The 25,716-nt window shown below is 46.0% G+C and overlaps 1 protein-coding gene across 1 annotated transcript in view; it reads right to left on the reverse strand.

Moving 5' to 3' along the window:
• Positions 1-3,822: 3,822 nt before the first annotated feature.
• Positions 3,823-25,716, reverse strand: part of ARPC5L (actin related protein 2/3 complex subunit 5 like) — an 83,664-nt gene continuing 61,770 nt past the window's right edge. Inside the window, exon 4 of the mRNA XM_033961666.1 lies at positions 3,823-5,830. Coding sequence (XP_033817557.1) covers positions 5,768-5,830 — 63 coding nt within the window. The 3' untranslated portion in view covers positions 3,823-5,767. The remainder of the gene's footprint in view (positions 5,831-25,716) is intronic.

The raw sequence follows: 25,716 nt of genomic DNA on the forward strand, positions 1-25,716 counted from the left end.
AAATATGTTTTCCTACACCAATTGTTCCTGTTCAGGATAAAATCAATTTTATGTTGAAGACACAGAAAATACCATCTTGGCTGGTGTTAAGAAACAAGATAGTTTAGCTGAAGCCAGAGCTCAAGTGAATGGAACAGGCATGCTCAGTGCCTATTCCAGGCAATTACATATTTTAGCTCCTCCCCATTCACTCATCTCCCTGGAGCTAGGGAAGATAGGAGAACCTAGGGTGAACCTTAGCCATGCGACCATAGCCCTCTTCCTCTATATTTCCCTTCCCTGGTGTGTCAACCATATCTCTCTCTCTTTCCTCCCCCTCCTTCTCAAAAGGTTTAATATCGCCCTTTCCTTCCCCAGTGGCCCAACAAGGTATCCAGCTTTCCTCCCCCAAGGTGGTCAGCATTGCCCCATTCCACATTTCAGCCCCCAACAAAGATATTCACCATCTCTCCCTGCGTTCTCCCCTGACATGCTCAACATTTCCCTTCTTTACTCCCCCCCTCTCGAATGACACAGACAACCATCAGCCTGTTTTAAAGCAGCTTCTTTGTGATTGGCATGGGTCCTTCATCAAGGTCTTGCGCTAGCCACAATGGGGCATGTTTGACAAGTTGATGGCTGCCTAAGTGCCACCCCAGGTGAACCCCTACTGGTTAGGTTAGCCACAGAGGTAATGTAAATGTAATAAAGTGAAAAATAAATAGGCCAAGGCTAAAGTATTGATTTTCCACAAGGTATTGCTGCTCTAACTTGTTTTACTAGTGATAAAAGTAAATAGGTTCCTCACTCCACTTTATTTATGAATTACAGGTAATATGATTAAAGTATATGGTTATGTTTTCCTGTGTAGAAAAGTTTGTTTTATTTACTTTGTTGGAATAATACATTTTATTTATTTCAAATCCAAAACACACTTTTACTGCTGGTTAGTGAGGCGTGGTGGTGGAGAAGCACATTTTGTGAACATTTTAATAAAAGATTTCTTTAGCATGTTTACCATCAAGAACATGTTCCACAAATTCAGATCCTTTGTTCCGAGTGATACTAATGCATGTATAGAAAGATTTGGTACTGTTCATCCATACTGTGTACATATTTACATTAAAATTTAATTTTGTCAACACCCCAATTTACTCTTTAGCTACTTTTGTTTGATGTGTAATGCTCTCCCCGAAGAGGTTATTGCGCAATCGACCGTCCTAGGATTTAAAAGCAAACTAGATGCACATCTCCTTATGAGAGGCATAGAAGGATATGGGTGACTACAAATTATGCCAGGTATACAGCTGGGCAGGCCTCCGTGTGTGTGGATCGCCGGACTTGATGGACCGAAGGTTTGATCTGGAGATGGCGCATCTTATGTTCTAATTTTAATCAAGAGAACTGTAAATGTTATCTCCACTGATTAATGCATTTTTTTATATTAACTCTGCTATGCTTTATCAATGAATTCTGTTAATCTTTTTGTAAACATGAACTTGATAACAACTTTGGCTTCCGATACATTTTCAATTAAAACATTCTAATCAATGTTGAATGCTAGTATAATATCACTGTGTAGCAAATGCATGAAGATGAGCACCATTGTATGGAGCACAATATGTTCTTTCCCACAGTAAACCTGCACAATATGAATGGCATTGATTTGAAAAAATGTGAAGCTCCATTTTGATTGGGTGATCAGCTATTTTATAAAAGGCTCACTGAAAGCAGAGCTTTCTGTGAATTACACTTGTCCTACAGATGCTTGTAGTTAGCTGTTTTATAAAAATATCCCTGAGTGAAGCTGCAGTTTTTAATAAGGGTTTATGTTTCACTTATATAAATAAGAGCCAGATCTTACAAGAGGAGCTAAGTTCTAAGCTTTTAGTTTTTGGCTTTTTTTTGTGTGTGTGTTTGTGGTAGATTAAGGCTAGAGGGCTAAAAAAATGCTTCCTTACTGCCTAAATCCCCAGGTCTAATCAAGCAGGTTAGCTCACACTTAAGCAGACGGTACAAGTACTTAAAGAAATTGGGTATATCTTATAAATATGCTTCCCATATGTTTTAGAAGTCCACCCCCACTGTCCCTTTATATCTACATCCCATAACTATACATGTAAGTAGTGGCTTTTCTAATTATCACTGCTTGAGGGTGACCAAAACCTTTTTCCCCCCCGTGTCAGCTGAATTTGCTACTTGGTTTGGGCTAAAACTGCTCCACTTCCCCTGAACCATACTAATATCTTTCCTCCTGCTCTTAAAGGTAGCTTCTACTCTCTCTCCCCCTGCCCCTAGCTTAGAGTCCCTGGTGGTCAAGTCACTCTAACTCAGGGGTAGGGAACTCCGGTCCTCGAGAGCTGTATTCTCAGGATTTCCCCAATGAATATGCATTGAAAGCAGTTCATGCAAATAGATCTCGTGCATATTCTTTGGGGAAATCTTGAAAACCCAACTGGAAAACAGCTCTCGAGGACCGGAGTTCCCTATCCCTGCTTAACTCAAATTCAGATTTTAGATTGGTTTTGGGATTAAGACCAAAGCTGAAATGTGGCCAGCTTTTAATTGCTACTAACAATATCTGCTTATTTGCACATGTAAAATGCCATCTACCCCTTCTAACATGACCACCTTTCAAAGCACTCATACTGCAAGCATGATAAAAATTTGTTTGTAATCCATATCATTTTAGAACTGTTTCTAGCTAGAACCTAAGGTTGAATAATATGACTTCTCTTAAGGACCTTGTTTAATAAAGTATGAAATGATGTTGCAAAAGTACACCTTGCATGAGAATATCTGTAATCTCATAAAATGCCACGTTTGAGGCATTTGTATTCACATGAATTCACTATGCACTCATACAAAGCAGACTACACAAAAGTTTGAGTTTATTTTGTTGGTATTAGCCACTTTAAGAAAAGATTCACCCAGAGTGGTGTGCAAGCACATTTGCTTTTAAACAAAAAAAGACAATATAATGTACTTAATGCCAAAAATTAACATGTGAAAAAGGCTTCACAGGCCTGTTCAACAAAAAAACAAACCCTATATTTCTGGAAATGTAATTATTTTGAGAGCTCCAGGGCTAAGTTGTAAAGCGCAAGCTTGAAGTATTGCAAATAAATGTGTATACTTTGGTGGGTATGATGGTAGATGCACCTCTAGGGATATACACACTAGGGATCTCACTCCTTCAACACTTTCCTTACAGCTGTGATTTTCAGCTCAGTTTTTGGGGCTGTTCAAGATCGCCATACTGACTGACTATGTATGTACACCACAGAGACAATACATGCAAAATCTCTTTTGCATATTGGTGGACATCCTGAAAGGCTGACTGACTGGCTAGCTATACCTGAAGACTCAACTGAGAATCACTGCCTTACATAATTCCTCTTCTATTTTGCAGTCACTCTCTGGAACCCGTCCTCTCAAGAGTATGTACTAAAAGTATGAACTGATTTTGGTAACATGTACTTTTGGCTTAAAGAACCACACAATTCTTGACAATGCAGAAAAGGCTGATTATTAAGGTGGTGGTTTGCCAAGAAACCATTCCACAAAGGGCAGCCCTCTTAAGTCATTCACAAGTTGGTTCTTATGTGTAGGGGACAAGTGCTAAAGGAGTCTTTGTATTGGGGCCATGCAAAATGCACTCTACAAAAAAAATAAAAAAAATCTTAGATTTAGTTAGCTGTGATTAGTAAATGCAAGAGCTAAGTTTTTTTTTATTTTTTTATCACTTTCATAGATTAGTGTGCATGAGGTTCTAGGTCTTACTATAAACATATCCACATTAAGTTACAAGCAACTGAATAACACTAAGACATGAGACCACGGTACTTTGTGACATCTTTATTGAGGGTGTTCTGAGTAATACAACAAAGTTAAAGTACTGTTCATCCTCAAATGAACTAAGCTAAGTTCACTGTGAAATGATTTTGTCTCTGCAAAATAAACTTACATATAAGAGAATCCAATTGTGAACATGTGGGGCTACGAGGTAGGGGAAAAAAAAAAAATCAGAATTGGCCTATTGGACCCTACAGCACCACTGCTGCCTTAAGAGTATTCCACCAACTAGAAACACCTAAGGCCTGCTTTGCTATCACCTAAATACTAGCTCATTGTAAACTGCAGCCCAGGAACAGCCTGGCACAATTATCACCATCCTGCATCTGCCACAGGAGAAATCTGTTGAAGCAACACAGTTGATTCAGTGCTATACCAGGTACACAATCTTTAGGGAAAGTAAAAGCATTGGCAATAAGTTATACATGATAATAACCAGGCCCCTCCCACTGACATTTATTTAAAAAGCAAAATGGGGGGCGGGGAGAGAGAACAGAAAGATGTTTCAATAAGTTAACCCGCTGTTAGACCATGGTTAAGTTTGAGACGTGTCAGATCCAGCATGGATAGATGTGGGTCAATATTAGCTTATGGGGGTCCATTAGTACAATTCTGAGGACTGCTTGCCTATGGGGATTCTATAGTATGAAGAAGCTGCAAAACAGGTTTAGTTTTCTGTATAACCAAACTAGGTAAAAAAAATCAAACACAAACCAAGCGGAGCCTTGTTCTAACTAATCACCTTGTAGTCATGAAATCCAAAATGAAAAACGCAATCCAATAACTCAGGTGGATTTCCTGTGAACTGCCTATCTGCTCTGACAGGAGTACTCCAGAAACAGCTTGAGAGAGAGAATTAAAACTGTGCAAAATGCATTCATGGATATTCATTGTAATTATATTAAAAATATAAACAGACTTGTTCAATCTACAGCAAGCACAAACACCAATTAATTTGTATTTCAACCAATCGCAGACTATGGGAAAATACACTCAACTGCTTAAAGTTTAAAAAGGGGACAGTCCCTAATGTAGAGCAGTCCTCTGAAAAATATATATTTATAATTAAAAAGCAAAACAATTTATATATAAAAGATGTCAACTTGGATATAATCTATTACCTCCTTGATCATCTTTAGGGTCATACTTGACAACTTGGCAAACCTGCTGCCATTTCATTTTTCAGTTTGAAATCAAACAAAAAAAAAATATACCATTAATCCAACAGTTTTATTTATGCAGCAGGCACTTTACAAATAATTCCCCAAAAGTCCAAGATCACCTTTGACTAAGAGAAAAAATAAAGGTTTTGCACTGAATGCCAGCCCAGTTAATGAATCTGCCAAACACCAAACCCAGTTCTGCCTCTAGCCCCAAATATCTATCTACCAAGTGATAGTTATGGGCAAGAGTTCTACAAAACCTTCAAACAGGGGTGTCCAACCTGCGACCCCGGTTGAGGGCGATGCAGTGTTTTCCTCTGCTACCCCTGGGTGTTTACCATCTTGCTGCAGCGTTTGTGCGGCCCCAGAAACATTTTTCTTGGCCAATGCGACCCAGGGAAGCCAAAAGGTTGGACACCCCTGCTTTAAAATATTATATACTGTTCCACTGGACAGTTTAATTATTGGGCATTTGTTTCAGTCATGTTAATATGTAAGATAAAGTAAGGAAAGAAACCCCCCCCCCAGAACTGGAAATTTATCAAACCCTATTATATATATACATAACAGTCAAAGAAAACCCCCACATAGTATACATTAAAATGTTCCCTCTACAACCTTTTAAAATAAAGAGCATTCCAACATATGTATTTTCCAAAATATTTTAATTTTAATAGCAATCTCTAGAAAGATGTGTCAATAGTCATTTAATTCCTTCTTCATAGTTGTGTCCAAAACCGTTTTCCCTTTGCTTCAAGTTAAACAGTCTTTTAAACAGATTTCCTTGCTGTAAGAACTCGTACTATTGAGCCTAGTCCACCATATGCTAATACCTGTTGGGATGGGAAAAGAAGACCACAGTTTTAAAAACATAAAATTCACACACCTTGCAGAAATAAACACAGCAGAAATTAAGAGTACAGTTTAGGCAAAACTGTTTTTACATTCACTTGACTTGACTGCACATTGAAAGCCCTACATCACCTTTCTGTCGCATCATTTTGACCATTGTGGTGATGGTTTGCACACCTGCAAAATTCCTAAGCTGCATAAATAGACAAATTTCAGAAAAAACTTTCAACTGACCAAAAATGTTTGTTGTGTCAACTACTAAGTACAATGACCAAGGAACACTCAGTGAAATTACATGGAAATACTTTTTTACTCAAAGAATAGTTAAGCTACAAAACTATTGCTAGAGGCTGTGGAAGATCTTGCCTGAACAATAATCTTTCTAATAGAAGGGCATAGTTTGGCAAGTGAGTTTCTTCCCCTCACCCATGAGGATTGCAGAAGGCATCATCTACATTTTTTAATTCTGCCTTCTTGTGTCACAGTAGTGCCTCAGCTCCTCAGTTCGTACCAAAGCAATGGATAACCTCTAAGGAGGAGAAATAACAAGGAGGGCACAGGGAACTCCCCAACAATTCAAGTCTTTTCTGCTCTGCAACAAGAATTAATTAGAGCAATGGACACATAGCATAAACAATGTGGAACCAAACAAGCCACCTACCTGAGTGGGACTAGCACTCACAACCTCTCCCAAAAGGTTTCACTATAGAGCTAACAGATACTTTTCATACTTATTTAATGAAGATGCTTAATGTTCTTTTGTTCCCAGATGAACATTTGAAGACACCCATATAAGGAGGTGTTGAAACGACATGGAGCCATAAAACTTGCAAGTTATTTCACATATTCACCCCTAAAGCTCAACACTTGGCACATTGTGTCTGACATTTCTGTAACACTTCCAAAAAATACTCTGATGTCTGGTTACTGAACTACAGCTCTGCTGCTCCTGAAAATCACTTCTGAATCACTCAAATTGTTGCCCTTTCAAAATTCTTTTTTAAGGTTTGGATACAGAAAATAGTAAGATGGAGCAAGATCTGGTGAGTAGGGTGGATAGTCTGCACTGAACCCCCAACTGCATCAAAACATCCATCATTTTGTCAGCCTTGTGAGCAGGGGCTTTGTCTTGCAAAAAGAGAACTCCTTTCTTCAGCTTCCATTTTTATTTCAATGCCTCCTTTAATTGGCAAAGTAAGTTACAGTAGAATTCTGCATTAACTGGTCTCTTGGAAGAGAGTCATTACACCACCTTCCTGATCCCAAAACACTGGTCATGACCTTTCCTGCTGACTTTTGGGTCTTGAATTTCCTTGGCCTTGGAGAACCTAAGTACTGCCATTGCATAGACTTCCGCTTTGTTTCAGGATCACAGTGGTGTAGCTATGTTTCATAAACAGTAACTAGTTGTTGCAAAGAGTTGGCACCAGCTCACTGAAAATGCTGCAAAACCAACTTGGAAGTGTCCACTCAACATCATTTCTCATCAGCATTCAAACATTTGGGCACCCACTTGGCTGACAATTTCTGCATACCCAGCTGCTTGTGGATTATAACCCAACACGTTCTCTGGATAGCTGTAGCGTCTCCCAGCAATAGTTTTAGACTATATTCGCTGATCTGCCAAAATCAGGTCATGGACATGATCAACAATTTCAGGAGTTGACACCATTTGAGGCTTCCCAGACCTTGCTGCATCTTTGGTCTCAATCTCCATGATGAAAGTTTGCATACCACTTCTTCACTGTGGAATATGATGGGCATTTGTCACTCAATGTTTGCATCGATTTCCTTTGGAGTTTTCTTCTGCAGGAATAGGACCTTCATGATTGCTCAGAATTCCATACTTGAAAAATTCCATACTTTTTGTTGACATGGTTCAATCAATGATCTGAAACAATACATAGTAAAATAGTAAATGACGGCAGATGAAAACTCGAATGATGCATCCAGTTTGCCCATAGCATTACAATTCTGCAAATTGGCACTTTGCAAAACAAAATAACACACTTCAATTACAGTGGCAAAACACCACTCAGAATTTAGGAAGGTGGTTGAGATAAGATCTTTTCAGCACCCCTCGTATAAAGCATAGTCTGGAGTATCGCCAATGGTGGCACTATTCCCCTGCGGAAAGCTATACCGGAGATCCAGTTGGAAAAAGACTGATGTCTGGGTATTAGGGTCAATGTATTTATGGCCTCAAAGTGAATCCTCAGGATTCCGGGTCTCAGGTGGGTAATAACAGCCAAAAGTCTGTGGCAGCCCTATACCAGAGAGAGGACTCGACGGCATGCAAACCTTTCAAACCAATGGATTTGATGGAAGTTATTTCAGTATCTTTGCCTGAATTAATTCTGGAACACCCGCAGACTTACACAACTCAAATTTCACTTATGAGTAGCTCCAAGACCCAGTCCACATTTTTTTTCTTTAATTCAAATTCAGAAAGAATAATGATGCTGACAGAGCACTGGGAGGCACCAGAGGGCCCTCTGAGGGTTGCTAAGGTTATGACAAAATTGTACTCAATGGCTTCTGATTTTCAGCTTGCGGCTGTGAAGATAGCATTTGTGCAGTAGGCGGCAGAAAACACACTTGCGGCTGTGAAGATAGCACTTGTACAGTAGGCAGCACAAATTGCGCTCGTTGCCGCTCAGATACTGGAACTGGTGTGTGTGCGGTAGTCGGCACAGAATGTGCAGAGGCATCCAGTCATTGCTTCCTTGATAGAGAAGATGCTTGTGTTGCAGCAGCATTGGAGGGGGAACAGTGCTTGTGCTTCTTAACTTTCTTATGCAGTTCTCCCGATGTTGGCAGCATTGAAGTAGCTGAGATACAACTGGACGGTGAAGTTGATGACCCTAAAGTAGGGCTGAGAAGAGGAGCCTCATTATCAGTGGGAAGGCATCTGCGCCTGCACGGTACAGTCTTTTGATTTCTTAAAGTGACAGTTCACTTTAGACAGTCTGTGCCAGATTCCGTAGATAACATCACCCACATGTGACAATATGCTGCCTGCTGGTCTTGGGATAATTCATTTTACTTCTAGGCTAAAAAGCAGCCAACTAGTGAACATTTTAGAGTGTGTGTGACTTCTATAGTTGTGGTATACAAAGAATGCCTGATGGCTCCCCACATGTACACATTGTATTTAAAAAGGTACATAATAACTGCAAGTAGAAATGCATGTTCAATTCAATGGATGGAGATGAAAGCACTGCTAGCTGTTTGTTTTCAGCTTAAAACACCCACATTGGGCTATTTTTAAAAGTACAGCATCACAAATGCTTTTGCTATTTACTGTGAAGTGCCCTCTCTTTTAAGCAAAGTAAAGGTAATGTGAACAAAGTTGTGAAAAGAGGTTGTTCCAGGTCTTGACATCATGCTAATCAAATAGGTCTTAGTGAATTACTTATCTGAGCCAGATTACCTTTGGCCACACCAAAAACTTCACCGGTGAAGTAAATAATTAATTTTCTGATTAAGACTAAGGGCTAGATTCACTAAGGACACTGATCGTGTCCCGACCACTTTGCAACTCTGACCCGATTCACTAACCTTACTCCCAATCTGCGCCCGATCCGATCTGCACATGCAAATGAGGGGGAATGGCATGCAAATGTAGGAAGACAGCGATTCACTAACCAAAATCAGGAAAACCAACTGGGCTGGCCGATCAAAAAAGAAGTGACTGCTGGGAACCAGTCACTCATGTCCTTTCTGACTGTCCTGTTTCTGAAAGCCCAGCCCTGAAACCATCAAAAAAGCTCACTGCTCTTTGCTTTCTTCCATCATGCCGCCCTGCCTCTCTGCAAGCCCGTGTTTTTAACCCATGGGTTAAAAGTGGGGCTGCACTTCTCGCCACCAGCCCCGGCTGACCTCAGTGCGCGGCATCACAATGCCCTAATCTGGCATTACCCCATTCCCTAGCATGAGAAGAGTCGTGTGACCACTCTAGGGCAACCGTGTGTTCATGGGGCAGGGAGGGCTGGAGTGTACTCTTCTGTGTCAGCCCTCCTTTACCGGAGGGCTTCCTTGTATTTTAAAAGGTGTAGGGTCTCGATCAAAAATAACCTCTGCTCCCAACATTATTATCAATACAGCTTTACAGTAGAAGGCTGTACAACTCTATTTCCCCCCCTCTCCCTCCCGCGATTGTGCTGAGAGCAAGCGCTTGCGCAGACCATCTACAGGCAAAGAAGATGGTCTGCGCATGCATTGGGATCGCTCTGTAGTGATCCGTGCAGTCGGTGTGCCTCCGATCGGGTGTGCCTCCGATTTCATTAATTTGCATGAGGAGGCTTGATGAATTGATCACCCAGGAACACTCAGCCAAGGATCGCCTAGCAAAGGTAAGCTTAGTGACTCTAGGCCTAAGGCAGGGGTGGTCAAAGTCCCTCCTCGAGGGCCACAATCCAGTTGGGTTTTCAGGATTTCCCCAATGAATATGCTTGAGATCTATTTGCATGCACTGCTTTCATTGTATGCTAATAGATTTCATGCATATTCATTGGGGAAATCCTGAAAACCCGACTGGATTGTGGCCCTCGAGGAGGGTCTTTGACACCCCTGCCCTAAGGCAAGAAAGAATAAGTTCAATTGCACCATGAACAAACAGGAAACAGATATTTGTTGATTATTTTAACCTGCCAGTGAAATAATATCTTGGATTATACCAATTTGCTCCCTTTCAGTACTGAAGACCTCCATGCTACATAACTAATTTACATGTTAGGCTGCACTTTGAGTGTCAGAAAGCACAGTTACTTACCGTAACAGGTGTTATCCAGGGACAGCAGGCATATATTCTCACATGTGGGTGACGTCATCTACGGAGCCCCGAAGCGGAAGCATTTTCAAGCAAACTTGATTGAAGATTTAAGTTTGCTCTGCTGCTCCACGCATGAGTGCCTTCCTGCTTCACTAGGGGGCGCATCCCCTCGTGGTCTCCAGTTCACTTAACTAGCAAAGAAGCCAACGTCGGGGAGGTGGGCGGGTTGTGAGAATATATGCCTGCTGTCCCTGGATAACACCTGTTACGGTAAGTAACTGTGCTTTATACCAGGACAAGCAGACATGATATTCTCACATGTGGGTGACCTCCAAGCTAACTGAAAAGGGGTGGAGGGAAGTTGGCAATTTAAGCAAATAGATTTCGCAAAACCGATTGGCCGAACCGGCCATCGCTCCTGGACAGTGAGTCCAGGCAGTAATGGGAGGTGAAAGTATGAACCGAAGACCACGTGGCAGCCTTGCAGATTTCCTCAATAGGTGTGGACCTGAGGAACGCTACGGAGGCTGCCATCGCTCGGACCTTGTGTCCCGTTACTCGACCATGCAGTGCGAGACCAGCCTGAGCGTAGCAGAAGGAGATGCAATCGGCCAACCAGTTGGACAAGGTGCGCTTGGAGACTGGGTGACCTAACCGGTTTGGGTCGAAGGACAAAAACAATTGTGGGACTTTCCGATGTGGTTGAGTGCGTTGGAGGTAGAAGGCCAACGCTCTCTTGCAGTCAAGAGTGTGGAGCGCCACCTCTCCAGGATGAGAGTGGGGCTTGGGGAAAAACACAGGTAAGACAATGGACTGATTGAGATGGAAATCAGACACTACTTTAGGCAAGAACTTTGGATGAGTGCTGAGTACCACCTTGTCGTGATGGATTACCGTGAAGGGTGGGTCCGCCACTAGAGCTTGTAGCTCACTAACCCGCCGAGCGGAAGTGAGCACAAGCACGAAAATCACCTTCCCAGTGAGGAATTTTGGATGGCATTTGTCTAGGGGCTCAAATGGAGGTTTCATTAGTTGAGCCAGAACCACGTTAAGGTCCCAAACCACCGGAGGAGGTTTGAGAGGAGGGTGGACATTCAGAAGACCCTTCATGAAGCGAGAGACTAGGGGGTGGAGCGAGAGGGCTTTCCCTTCCAGGGGCTGATGGAAGGCTGCAATCTCACTGAGGTGTACTCGAATGGAGTTGGTCTTTAGGCCGGAGTGAGATAATTGAAGTAAATAGTCAAGGACCAGGGGGACGGGGATCGACACCGGGTCCTGGCTGTGAGAGGAGCACCAGGTTGAGAATCTGGTCCACTTTTGGGAGTAGCAGGTTCTCGTTGAGGTCTTTCTGGAGGCCTCCAATATCTCCTTGACTGATTGAGACACGGGGAGAGAAGTCAGGGGGAAAGAAACCAAGCATTCAGATGAAGAGATTGAAGATTGGGATGTAACAGCAAACCCTGACCCTGTGATAGTAGAGAGGGAAACCGAGGCAGAGGCAGTGGATCTCTGACACTGAGTTGAAATAGAAGGGAAAACCAAGGCTGGCGTGGCCAGCGAGGAGCAATCAGGATCAGGGTGGCTTGTACTGTTTTCAGGTGGACAAGCGTCCGCAGGATCAGAGGAAACGGCGGGAATGCGTACAGGAACCTTTCCTCCCAGTCGAGGAGGAAGGCGTCGGCCTCGAGCCGGTCCGGGGAGTACATCCGGGAGCAGAAGAGAGGCAGTTTGTGATTGTGGGGGGATGCGAACAGATCTATTTGAGGTGTCCCCCACTGTTTGAACACCTGTCGTAGGGTTTGAGAGTGCAGTGACCACTCGTGTGGCTGGAGGAGGCGGCTGAGTCTGTCCGCCAGGCAGTTTTGTTCTCCTTGTATGTACACCGCTCGAAGGAAGGTGTTGTTGGAGATTGCCCATTTCCAGAGGCGCAGGGCTTCCCGACAGAGGGAACAAGACCCTGTTCCTCCTTGTTTGTTTACATAGTACATTGCTACCTGGTTGTCGGTTCGGATGAGTACCACCCGGTCGTGGAGCAGGTGTTGAAAGGCTACAGCTGCGAGATAGATGGCCCGGAGCTCTAGCACGTTGATGTGGCAGCGGCGGTCTTCCGCTGACCACATCCCCTGCGTGCGTAGGCCGTCCAGATGGGCTCCCCAAGCGTACTCTGACGAGTCCGTGGTGAGTACCTTGCTGTGATGAGGGGCAAGGAAGAGTAAACCTTTGGAAAGATTTGAAGAGTCGGCCCACCAGCAGAGCGATCTTTGCAAGGAAGGAGTCACTGTCAAGGGACGGTCGATCGGGTCCCGGTCTTGACGCCATTGAGAGGCCAGGGTCCATTGAGGGATTCTTAGATGAAGGCAGGCGAAGGGTGTGACATGGACGGTGGAGGCCATGTGGCCTAGGAGAGTCATCATCTGTCGAGCTGATACCGAGGTCAGCAGAGAGATCCTTCGACTCCGACTTACTAACGCCTCTAGGCGCGGAGGGGGGAGGAAGGAACGGAGGCGAACCGTATCCAGCGTGGCCCCGATGAACTGTAGGGATTGCGAGGGGCGTAGTTGGGATTTTGGGAAGTTTATTTCGAACCCCAGACTTTGTAGGTAGGTAATAGTCTGTTGGGTCGCTGAGATAACCCCTTCCCTGGACAGGGCTTTGATCAGCCAGTCGTCCAGGTAGGGGAATACCTGGAGGCCCTGGGAACGTAAGGTTGCTGCGACCACCACGAGACACTTGGTGAAGACCCGAGGTGATGATGCTAGGCCGAAGGGGAGGACTCGGTATTGTAGGTGCCAGTCCCCTACCTGAAAACACAAGAACTTGCGGTGAGCGGGGTGTACTGGGACATGTGTGTACGCCTCCTTCAGATCGAGGGAGCAGAGCCAGTCGCCCTCGTCGATCAGGGGGTAGAGGGTCGGTAGGGAAAGCATCCAAAATTTTTCCCGTACTAGAAATTTGTTGAGGCGTCTCAAGTCTAATATTGGGCATAGGTCTCCCGTTTTTTTCGGTACCAGGAAGTAACAGGAGTAGAAGCCCTTCCCCCGTTGGTCGGGGGGAACCTCCTTCACTGCCCTGAGGCGAAGCAGGTCTCGAGCCTCGGAGAGGAGCAGGGGTAGCTGTGTCCGGTTGGGTGGGCAATTCCTTGGGGGGTTGTCTGGAGGAATGGCCCGAAAGTTGAGAGAGTATCCTGATGAGATCACGCCAAGGACCCATGCGTCCGACGTGACTTGTTCCCAGCGAGGGCAAAAGGCTTTGAGGCGGCCCCCGATAGGAAGGGGGCCTGGGACTATGGCGGAGGGGGCCCGCCCCCTTCCGCGAATCCCGTCAAAAGGACGGGGATGGTTTGGAAGTCGCAGGCGGTTGGGACTTGGGCATGGCCCGGTGGTGGGCTTGTGGACGCCTGGGTGGAGGCCGCGAGAAGGGAGTGGTGGATTTTTGTGGGTAGTGGCGTGGAGGGGCCCTGAACGGCCTGGGCGCGGGCAGTTTTGTTTTTTGCCGGACGAGGGAGGCAAATGAGCGTTCGTGTTCGAGAGGCATTTTGTAGCCGCCTCAATCGTGTCATCGAACAGTTCTTTTCCCACGCAGGGTAGGTTAGCCAACCGGTCCTGTAAGTTGGGGTCCATGTCGACCAGGCGCAGCCAAGCTAGTCGGCGCATGGCGATAGCAAAGGCTGCCTCTCTGGAGGCAAGTTCGAAGCCATCGTAGGCCGCGTGGAATAGATGGAGGCGCAGGTTGGAGAGGGACTCTAGAAGCAGGCCGAACGCTCCTTGGCGGGAGGCCGGTAGGTCAGTCTCAAAGGCTCTTAATAGTCCAATGAGGTGTTTGAGGTAGGATGTGAAGGTGAAAGTGTAGCTTTGCACCCTAGAGGCCATCATGGCATTTTGATATAGTCTCCTGCCAAACTTGTCTAGGGTTCGGCCTTCTCGGCCTGGGGGGACCGCGGCTGAGACCCGGGATGGGTGGGCCTTTTTCAAGGAGGATTCTACTAGCAGCGACTGGTGGGAGAGCTTTGGTTGTTCGAATCCTGGATAGGGTACTGTGCGGTACTTGGCCTCCATTTTGGAGGGTACGGCTGTGACCATGTAGGGGGTCTCCAGGTTCCTGAAGAAGGCCTGTTGGAGTACCGGCTTAGGCGGTAAGCGGAGGGACTCTCTGGGAAGTGATGGCATATCCAGCTCCGCTAGGTATTCCTTAGAGTATCTGGAGTCGGACTGGAGGTCTAAGTCCAAAGCGTGGCCCATGTCCTGGACAAAGCGAGTGAAGGATGGGCGAGATGTTCCCGGGGCCCCGTGCGGGGTCGGTGAACGAGACCTCCGTCGGGTGGAGAAGGATGGGGAGGCTTCCCTCGAGTATCGAGGTTCCTGCTCCGATCCACGCTCCGAGACCAGGGAAGTACTGTGAAAGTGTTCCAGGGTCGTAGATCTCCGACGTCTCGAGGAGCCCCTCGGAGACGATGTCGGGGTTCGAGGTACCGATCGATGTCGAATCGGTGACCTCGACCCGGACTCCCTCGGTGAGGACCTGCAACCTCGGGTCGGAGTCCCGGTCCGAGGGGGAGTTCGGAGGATGCGCGGGTTGGAGAGTGATGACTCAGCCACCCTTAGCGGTCCTGTAGGTGAACAGCCTCGTAGAGTGGGGGAACCCTGGGCCTTCTTGGAGGTACGGCGGTTCGAGGTTTCTGTCGTTTTAGCACGACGTTTTGCACCGCGGCGGTCTGTGGAGGGAGAGCGCCTCGGGTGCCTCGGTGAGGAGTCCGAGGAGGATGGAATGCGGTGAAGCTTGCGCGCTTTTCTTCGAGGTGGCTCGACGCGAGGCTCAGGCTGGTCTGGTACATGCGGGGTCGAGGTCGAGGCCGGTTGCAAATGGGCCATTGCAGCGGACAGCTCCGACGAGATCATCGCTCGGAGTAGGTCCTGGAAGACAGGCACGGACAGCATCGAGGGCATGTCCACTGCCTCGGTGCACTCCACCGGGGGCGACCTCGTATCAGAGTATTCCCGTGTGGTGGAGGCAGGGCCCGAAGGCTTGGAGGGCTTCGCCGGGGCTGTAAGCATGGGACTTCCGCCATGCGTCGCCGGTGTCCCCGAGGCCGGTTTCTTTGCTGGTACAGAACCTGAAGAGGGAAGAGGGGACTTACCCGGAGCCGAGGTTTTCTATTGTCCCGAGAACTTCGGGTTCGAGTCTCGAGGCGATGCCGAGGTATTCGGGGCCGAGGTCAAGGCTGGGGCCGAGGCCGGGGCCGACCTCGAGGCCGAGGTAGAGGGTTGGTCCGGGGCGAAAAGATCCGCCATGCGGGCTTTCCTTCGACGGAGGGCCCGGTTCTGGAAAGTAGTGCACTGGGGGCAGGAGTCGGTTGGATGAGCGGCCCCCAGGCAGAGGATGCACCGGCGATGCGGGTCTGTGATGGAAAGAAGCCGCTCGCACCGGGAGCACTTTTTAAAGCCGGTCAAAGGCCGGGACATAGAATCGAAGGTAGCCGCGGCTCGAATAGCCACGCGGCCACGGGGACCCGGAAGCCTCCGGGTTGGAGAAAAACGAAGCAGGAACAGTTGAAACAAGAAAAAACTCGCGCACACCGACTAAATTGAGAAAAAACAAGAAAAAATTGCAGTGCTAGAAGGCAGTTGGGGCACAGCCTGAAAAAACACGACTTCTAGGCTCAGCGGAAAATTTTGAACTGGAGACCATGAGGGGATGCGCCCCCTAGTGGAACAGGAAGGCACGCATGCGTGGAGCAGCAGAGCAAACTTAAATCTTCAATCATGTTTGCTTGAAAATGCTTCCGCATCGGGGGTCCGTAGATGACGTCACCCACAAGTGAGAATATAATGCCTGCTTGTCCTGGGATAAATATTGATACATCAAGTGATAGAATGGATCTTAATGCAATCGTGCAAGTTCAGTAAGACAGTAAACTTCTACAACAGAATTTATTTGTAGATTGTAAGAATTTGACTCTTCTTATTCTCTTTCTGAAACTGCTACTAAATTACAAGGGCTAGAAAATTAGTTAAGCAAAGCATGAAAAGAAAGATTAGTTCTTACCTTGGTAATCCTCTTTCTTGTTGATGTGTCTAGTGGTGCTGAACACTAGGGTCTTGTATCTGAACTAGCAAGTTGCTTGCAGAAAATTGTCAATCATGTTTTCCACCTCCTTCCCAGGGAGCTGCTCCTACTCCTTCAGTTTGTACAAAAGCAATCAAGTAGCACCATAATAAAACATAGGAAATAACATAACATCCAAACTTGTGCAACCAGCACCAATTATTTATAGAACTCGTAGCTACTTGCATGACCTGCTCTCAAACAGAGACTTAAACCAGATTGTATAGTCATGAGGATATACCTATGCATCGTCTTTCTTTTTTTTATCCTCTGAGAGATAGAAAATTCTTCAAATCCTAAGGCAGAAGGCAGGCAAAGCCATACACAGGGCGGGGCTCCAGGACCACTAGACACATCTACAAGAAAGAAGATTATTGAGGTAAGAACCTAATTTTTATTTCTAGTGCAATGTGTCTTCTGGTCCTAAATTCTAGTGACATACCAAAGCAGTCCCCACAGCCTTCAAAACAGAGGAGTGTGCTTTCAATGTGACCAATGGCTGTTTACCACAGCCCATATACGTGGAGAAAATGGCAATTTTAATCCATCTGGAAATTGAGGTTTTAGATGCCGGCCTCCCTTTCTTCTTATGACTAGACAGAACAAAAAGGCAGTCTGATAGGCAAAACTCTTCGGTAACTTCAAAGTACCGAAGAAGCACTCGCTTGACATCCAGCAAATGCAACGTTCTTTTTTTTTTTCTAGACCCCGTAGGGTGAAAAGCGGGAAACTGACTTCCAGATTGATGGAGAAGGCTGAGACTACTTTAGGTAAGAAAGACAGAACCGTGCATAGGGAGAGCCCAGCTTCCATAATCCTAAGCTTGTAACTCTGAAATCTGTCTCATCGACACAATTAGGCATCAGGGATAATGTCTTGATTGTAAGATCCAAAAGGACAGCCTCCCGTAAAGTTTCAGGTTTATTTAAACATTTGATTAATTGTATATCAAAAATTTCTAGGCGATGTACAATAATTAAAATGGGGAAAAGTACATATTACATTAACTAAACTAACAGTGAAAACATAGATAGTGACAAAGACTGACGTATTGTAACATTGTGGAAAGAGGGGAGAACTACAATAGGTAAAGGAAAGAAACACAGAAGGTAAAAACAGTGTGCCAAATAAGTTGTAGGTTCTTATTGAGAATCTGTAACACTTTGGACTTATGGTATGGCTTTTGAGCAGATGGCTCTGACAAGCAATGATTAATCTGATGTGGTCGTTACCACGTTGCTCCGAGTTAGGAAGAAGTCCACAGTGACAGCCTATGCTTAGGCCTGGAAGTCCTTTCAGCACTGGTATGCAGCGAATGATGTAGAGCCCTGGCAAGCTCAGATTTTGGTAGTCCTGGATTTTTTTGCAGGAGGGACTTCAGAAGGGGCTCTCTGTATATTCTCTGAAAGTGCAGTTAACAGGCCTTTCCTGTTTCCAAGCTCAGGAGGAAAGCTTTAGAGATAATATCTCCTGCACACTGTCTGATCAAGAACATCCTTCGGGCAGAGATATCATAGGCCGAGACCTTGCACATAACTCTGATAAGATCATACAAAGCATCAGCACTATTCATCCTAGAGAGGAGTATTTGGGGATCTTCCCCATTTATCAGGTCAGAGGCCCACGACAGGCAAGTCTGACAAGCACGTGCCAGAAAGGAAGACGCAGCTGCCACTTAAATCCCCAGGGCCAAGGCTTCAACTTGACGCTTGGGGATCCTTTATCACCCCTCCATCACTAGGAAGAGAGGTTTGCATAGTGACCTGCACAACCAGCGAATCCACTTTCAGTTGAAACAGCTGCTGGAAAATCTGACGCCATCTGAAACAGCTTGGCCCTAGTCTTAGACACTCAAAGTGATTCCTCTGCCGACTTCCAATGGTCAGTGACCAGATTAGCGAGGACTGAATGTCAGGAAAAACATATGGTCAGAGCCACAGAACTGCTCATAACTGAGCATTGATAAGAAAAACTTGGCACTCCTACCAGCTTCTAACTCTTGCAGCAAGATAAAAATAACGTTTGAAAGTGTAGAGGCCCTAAACAACCGGCGGGGTCTTCCCCTTGATCCAGTATCACCATCACCTCTTGACCACTGTCCTGCACGGAAGCAGACTCTGCCAGGGAGACTTCATCCTCCCAGTCTGAACCTTCTGGTCCAAGTCTGCATCCTTGTCTTGTCAGGGCACCTGTCGAGGAGAACCCCTATGTTGCTGCTACTGGTGCGCTGCCAACAGATGCTGAGGATGCTCAGAAGCTCAAATCAGCATTCCACATCAGGCTCACAAAATCTGGTGTGAAACCCAGCACTGGGGTTCCCTCCGACCTTGGCATGGACCCCCTGAAAGTTCCCTGGGGCTCCACAGTCCCCTCGTGACCACGCTTGGCCAATACAGATTTGGAGGGTCCTAGGAGGGGTCTCTTCCCCCTGTGCCATGCCTCCTGTGGATCCCCAGCCCTTGATGACTCAGAGGCTGAGCCCAGTGCACCTGCTCCTCCCCCATGTGCTCTGTTGTATGCAGGACATGGACCTCATCGGACAGCCATTCATCACAAACCTGGCATAATATAGGGGTAAAAAGGCCAGAGGAGTCCATCCCAGTCAATTCTGAGCAAAATCTAGGGGTTTTCAGGCAGGAGGCAAAAGAAAACCCCCCCCCCCCCAAAAAAAAACAACATTTAAAACCCAAGATGGCCGCTGCCAGAAAAACTGTGCCAAAACACCCTGTGGAGACCTCTGTGAGGAAAATAAATCACAGAGAAAGGGGTTTTTGGATTAGGGGGGCCTGGGCCCTGGGGTCAGAAACCCTCTAAAAACAACTTTGAGACCCTCCCCCACCCTGATTTTCCCCATAGGCTTCAATAGCCTTACTCACTATGCCATGTGGTGCCTGCCTGCTTTAGCATAGGATTTCAGCTGATATCAAAAGAAGACATTTGCCTCACAGATTCACTGGCCTAACCTGGTCTAGCTGCCAGTCAGACTGAGGTCAAACTGAATCTCATCCCCCTTAAAAGTGCACCGCAAAAAAGGGGAGGACTACGTTAGTCCTGGCCAAACCGGGAAGGAGCCCACACAGCCTGAACTCAAGTTCCTGACTGAAATCAGGGATGCAAGCAGCTACGCGGGGGACGGCCCCCTGAGCTTTAAAAAATATCAGCAGGCTGGCTAGCTACAGTAGGTGTACCCAAGGGGCTAATCCTGCTAGCAGCAGACTTCTACTGTGCAAGTCTGTGTCTTCTCCCAGGCAGTAGTCCCACCAGGAGGGAACTGCTGGGTACCGAGCCTCCAAGTTTCAAGTTTATTTAAAATTTGATTGATTGCTCCAAACTTCTAAGCAATTAACAATATTTTTTTTTAAAAAAGGGGAAAGTACATATAACATGTATTAAAACAAACATAGATAAATGCAGACAAAATCTTTAACAGATGAACTAGGACACAATCAGAAAAGGAATGAACTACAATATGTAAAGAAAGATAACAAATAAGGAAAAAAACAAGAGGAGGGGAAATAAGCAGTTAAAACTCCTAGAAACAGTAGGTATGAATGTTTGAAATACTAAGGAATGATATCGATGATGTCATCTGAAATTTCTACAATTCGAAAGCGTCTTCAAATAAAAAAAACAAAGATCACTGCGCAAAAATACCTGAAAATAATAAAATGGAAGAGCAGATCAAACACACTTCTGAACAACTTGCTTGCAGAAAAACCGAGGGGGCAGGAGCAGCTCCCTGGAAAACAGGTGGAGTTGGAAAACATGATTGACAAGTTTTGTGCAAGCAGCTTGCTGGTTCAGATACAAGACCGTAGTGTTCAGGACCACTAGTCACATTGCACTAGAACTCGATTTACAAACTCTAAGAGGTACATAGGAGAAAACCCCAGATCATCATAAAAGATATTTAGCTAAAGGAATCCAGGAGAGTGCGCAGCTTAAGGGTAAGAGAATTAAAAGCCCTTGCCCAGAACCTACAGCGTAGGCTAGTTCAAAAACAGAAAAGCCACAGACAGGTCAGCTTTGTATGTGCTATGCTGAGGGTTTTCTTGTTTTGTTACATCTTTAATTTTCAAACCTGGAAAAGGTGAGCCAGGGACCAGACAGGTTTGTGTTCCACCCATGTTCCATCTGATATCCCTAGGGGAATTCTGCAATGCAAAGTTGCGCAGAATTCCCCTGACATGCAAAATTTTCTTTGAGGCCAGAAAAGTGGTGTCCCGATTCAAATACAGCAGCTACCACAGCTTTCCATACCAAATTAAATTTTTTTTCTTGGGCAAAATCTGGTAGCTCAGGCTATCAAAAAGTGAAAACCCCTTGAAGAGACAGGTCTTCTTTAGAATGCCACATTCTCACTGGATATTACATAACTGATGTCCAGTGAGTAACTAACCTGACACATTCTAATATGGTGTTAGCTTGTACAGGTTCTTATCTGCAGTTGCAGTCATGAAGCAGTTTTCAAAAAAGGGGGGTGTTTATATTTAAGTCTCCCCCTCCCAAACCCAGTGCTGGCCTCTCCCTTAAATCCTGGTAGTCCAGTGTTGAGCCAGGACGGGAATGATCCCTCCCTTTCCTGAAGTGAAGCATCGGGTCCTGTCCCAGCCAGCTGTGGGACCACCTGCCCCCTTCATGGAACCAACATAGGCCTTCCCCTGGGCTTACCTTAAACTCTGGTGATTCAGCAGGGTGAGTTGGATCCTCCTATGCTCCTGTCCATACAGTCTCGCCCATAAAAATGGCTGCCCGAGTTCCTGCAGCAATCCTGTGAGTCTGCCAAACCATGCGGCAGCATTTTTACCAGCAAGACTGAACGGGCAGGAGCGAAGAAGGACCACTCCTATCCCAACTCACCCTGCTGGACAACCAGATTTTAAGGTAGGCCCAGGGGGGGATGCCTATGTTGGATCCACAAGGGGGCGGATGGTTGCATAGCCAGCCAACTGAGACAGGACCTGATACCTAATCTGGGTGGGGGAAGGATCTCTCCAATTCTATTTCACCATTAAACCACCAGGATTTAACGTAGGCCTGGGAAGAGGTCAGTGCTGGGTTTGGGAGGGGGAAGGGGTACAGTAGGTGCAGGCTCAGCTAGGACAGAATTCGACACCTGACCTCAGGGGAGAAAGAGATTGTTCCTGTCCTGGCATCACCACTGGATCACCAGGGCTTAAGATAGGCCCAGGGACAGGCCTGTGGTGGGTCGGGGAGGGAAAGGAGGCATGTGGGTGCAGAACAGGTCAGCACTTGAATATAAACTCTCAGCTTATATTCAAGAACATTTTTCCCTTAAAAAAAAGGGTGGGGGGGAATGTTCTCAGTTTATATTTGGATGGGTTTAAATGGTAGTTGGGTATATTTCAATATTTGGAAAAGCAGATTACTATATATACTTGAATATAAGCCAAGATTTCTGGGCAAAAAAAATGTCCCAAAATGGTGGTCTCGGCTTATATTTGGTTCACGGCTTCAGCAAAGGAAGATCTTGCTTGATGAACTTGCTGCACTTCTTTGAAGGACTAAACAGTCAGACAAGGGTGACCCGGTCGACATTGTATATCTGGATTTTCAGAAGGCGTTCGACAAGGTCCCGCATGAACGACTAGTTCGAAAAATTGCGAGCCATGGAATCGAGGGTGAAATACGTGGATTAAAAACTGGTTGGCAGATAGAAAACAGAGAGTGGGAGTAAATGGACAATACTCGGACTGGAAAAGTGTCATGAGTGGAGTGCCGCAGGGTTCGGTGTTTCCACCCGTGCTCTTCAACATATTTATAAACAACCTGGAATTGATACGACGAGCGAGGTAATTAAATTTGTGGACGATACGAAGTTATTCAGAGTAGTAAAGACGCAGAAGGATTGTGAAGATCTGCAACATGACATAAACATGGTCGAGAAATGGGCCGCGACATGGCAAATGAGGTTTAACGTGGATAAGTGTAAGGTGATGAATGTTGGTAACAAAAATCTTATACACGAATATAGGAAGTCCGGTGTGGTACTCTGAGAGACCCCCCAGGAAAAAGACTTGGGAGTACTGGTCGACAAGTCGATGAAGCCGTCCGCGCAATGCACGGCAGCGGTGAAAAGGGCAAACAGAATGCTAGGAATGATTAAGAAGGGGATCACGAACAGATCGGAGAAGGTTATCATTCCGCTGTACCGGGCCATGGTACGTCCCACCTGAAATACTGCGTCCAGCACTGATTGCTGTACTTGAAGAAGGACATGGTATTACTCGAAAGGGTCCAGAGAAGAGCAACTAAAATGGTTAAGGGGCTGGAGGAGTTGTCGAATAGTGAGAGATTAGAGAAACTGGGCCTCTTCTCCCTTGAAAAGAGGAGACAGAGGGGACATGGTCGAAACGTTCAAAATAATGAAGGGAATAGACTTAGTAGATAAAGACAGGTTGTTCACCCTCTCCAAGGTAAAGAGAACAAGAGGGCACTCTGAAGTTAAAAGGGATAGATTCCATACGAACGTAAGGAAGTTCTTCTTCATCCAGAGTGGTAGAAAACTGGAACACTCTTCCGGAGGCTGTTATAGGGGAAAACACCCTCCAGGGATTCAAGACAAAGTTAGACAAGTTCCGCTACACTGGAACGTATGCAGGTAAGGCTAGACTCAGTTAGGGCACTGGTCTTTGACCTAAGGGCTGCCGTGGGAGCAGACTGCTGGGCACGATGGACTACTGGTCTGACCCAGCAGCGGCAATTCTTATGTTCAGTGCCCACCTGTCCTCTTCCCAGACCTGTTTTAGGCCTCCGCTGGGCCTGCCATAAGACCTGGTGGTCCAGTATTGGGCCGAGACAGGAGGGATCCTTCCCGCCTCCTGTCCTTGCTGACTGTGACAATTTTTACCTCCCTCTCGACTCCCCCACATGCCTTTCAATTCCCTAGTGGTCCACTGGTGAACCGAGCAGGAATGATTTTCCAGCGCTCCTGCTCAGCGCTGAGCCGCTACCTGAATGACTGCATGAGAACTCGTGGCAATCATTCAACTAGTGGCTCTTCACCCAGCAGGAGTGCCAGATGATCGCTCCTGCTGGACCACCAGGGAATTGAAAGGCACACTGGGGAGTTGGGAGGGTGGTAAAACACGGTACCGTGATACCACAAGGGAATTCAAAAGGTATGCAAGGTAGGGGAGGGAAGTAAAGGTTTAGAGTTGGTCAGGACAGGAAGCGGGAGGGATCCCTCTTGTCCCGGCTCACCATTGGACCACCAGGTCTTATGGCAGGCTTGGTGGAGGCCGAGAGTACAGGGTGCAGAACCTGGCAGAACAGGAAGGTAGGGGGGCTGGGTGCAAAGCCGAGCAGGGCACTTGAATATTAAGCCCCCAGCTTATATTAGTCAACCCTTTTTCCTCCTTTTTTTGGGGAAAAGGGCTACCTTGGTTTATAGTCGAGTATATATGGTAAAATTACTTGATTCAAGCAGAACTTATTCCTCCAATTTCTGCCCACAAAATAAAATCTTTATCTAAGGTCCTGTAGTCTTGTTTCCATGCTACGCCAAGTTAGTGGGTCCCTTGATGAACTATGCAACCAGGGATAATTTTTTAAAGTATAAAATTTAGCAAATAAGGGAGCTAGTAAGATGACTATTTATGTTTCTAAATATGGGGCACTGCCTACACAGCATAAAAACACTAGTCAGCTTTGTATTTTGAAATCTTGCTATAGATCAAAAGTAAGTCAGCAATGGAAAAAAATCTGGAACCCACTGGGCTGATGTATAGCAGTATTTTCCTCCTACTTCTTGTACACATTCAGAACCACCCACAATTAAGTGAAATCCAGCACATTTTATGCTCACTGCTAAGCTTGAAAAAGGAATTTCTCTGCCATTACCAGTCCAACTGTATCACACATGTAAACCGTTTAGTTTTAGATGGTATATAAATTTTTTAAATAAATAAATTATTGCAAGTACCAAACTATTTAACCCCCCCCCCCAGCTAACTACAATAACTTGGTTATACAATATTGCTTTATCCCAGGACAAGCAGGCAGCATATTCTCAACATAGGGGTGACGTCAATCACGGAGCCCTGATGCGGACAGCTTCACAAGCAGTCTTGCTTGAAGAACTTTTAGAAAGTTCACGACTGCCATACCATGCATGTGCAAGTGTCTTCCCACTCGACGTAGGGTGTGCATCTCATCAGTTCTAGTTTTTCCCGTGGAGCTGAGAAGCCCTTGTTTCTAGCTCTGCATGAATTTGTTGCCTTCTCACGCTGCGGCTTTTGTTTTCTTTTTCTTTTAAAAACGAGTCGCTGTGTGGCACGTTAAAAAAATAAATAATAATAGTCATTTTTTCGATGGTGGCGGCCCCAGTCGGCAGTCTTTGATTTGGCTGAGGCCATCTTTTTTCCATGCCCCAGTCTCTTACGGGTTTTAAGAGGTGTAGCCAGTGTAATCATACGATTTCCATCACTGATCCGCACCGTTGGTGTATTGTTTGGGCCCAGAACACCGTCCTGAATCGTGCGCACGCTGTGCTACTCTTCAAAAACGAGCTCTGAAGAGATGTCGCGTTCAACTTCAACAACTCTTCGGGGTCATGGATCCCTCCACGGAAAAGACCTCGACTTCAACCTCGGTCTCACTAGCGAATATCCCATCCTCGAGTAAATCACCCTCGCTAGTGACAGGCAAGTCTATGCTAGTCTCTTCAGGTACACTGGCTAATAAGCCTCCAGTCCTCCAGGCGGAGTCTCAGGCAATCCAGGTAACGAGTGTAGTCGTGCCAGCCTCTTTGAGACTTCCAACAAAGTGTGCCTCAAAAGTTAGGGAATACTCATCTTCGAGGTCACCCTCTCTAAAGCACACTGCTGCACCTACATTACCAGCCTCATTGGTATCGGTGCCTGCTTTCCAGGATATGCTGGAAGCTATCCTGCACAAAGAATTAAACACTATGCTTGCCAAATTCACTCCAGCCTCAACACTGCTCCCTGCAGTCCGGCAAGAGCATAT

Source organism: Geotrypetes seraphini, chromosome 10 (genome assembly GCF_902459505.1).
Source record: "Geotrypetes seraphini chromosome 10, aGeoSer1.1, whole genome shotgun sequence".
Classification (NCBI taxonomy): Eukaryota; Metazoa; Chordata; class Amphibia; order Gymnophiona; family Dermophiidae; genus Geotrypetes; species Geotrypetes seraphini.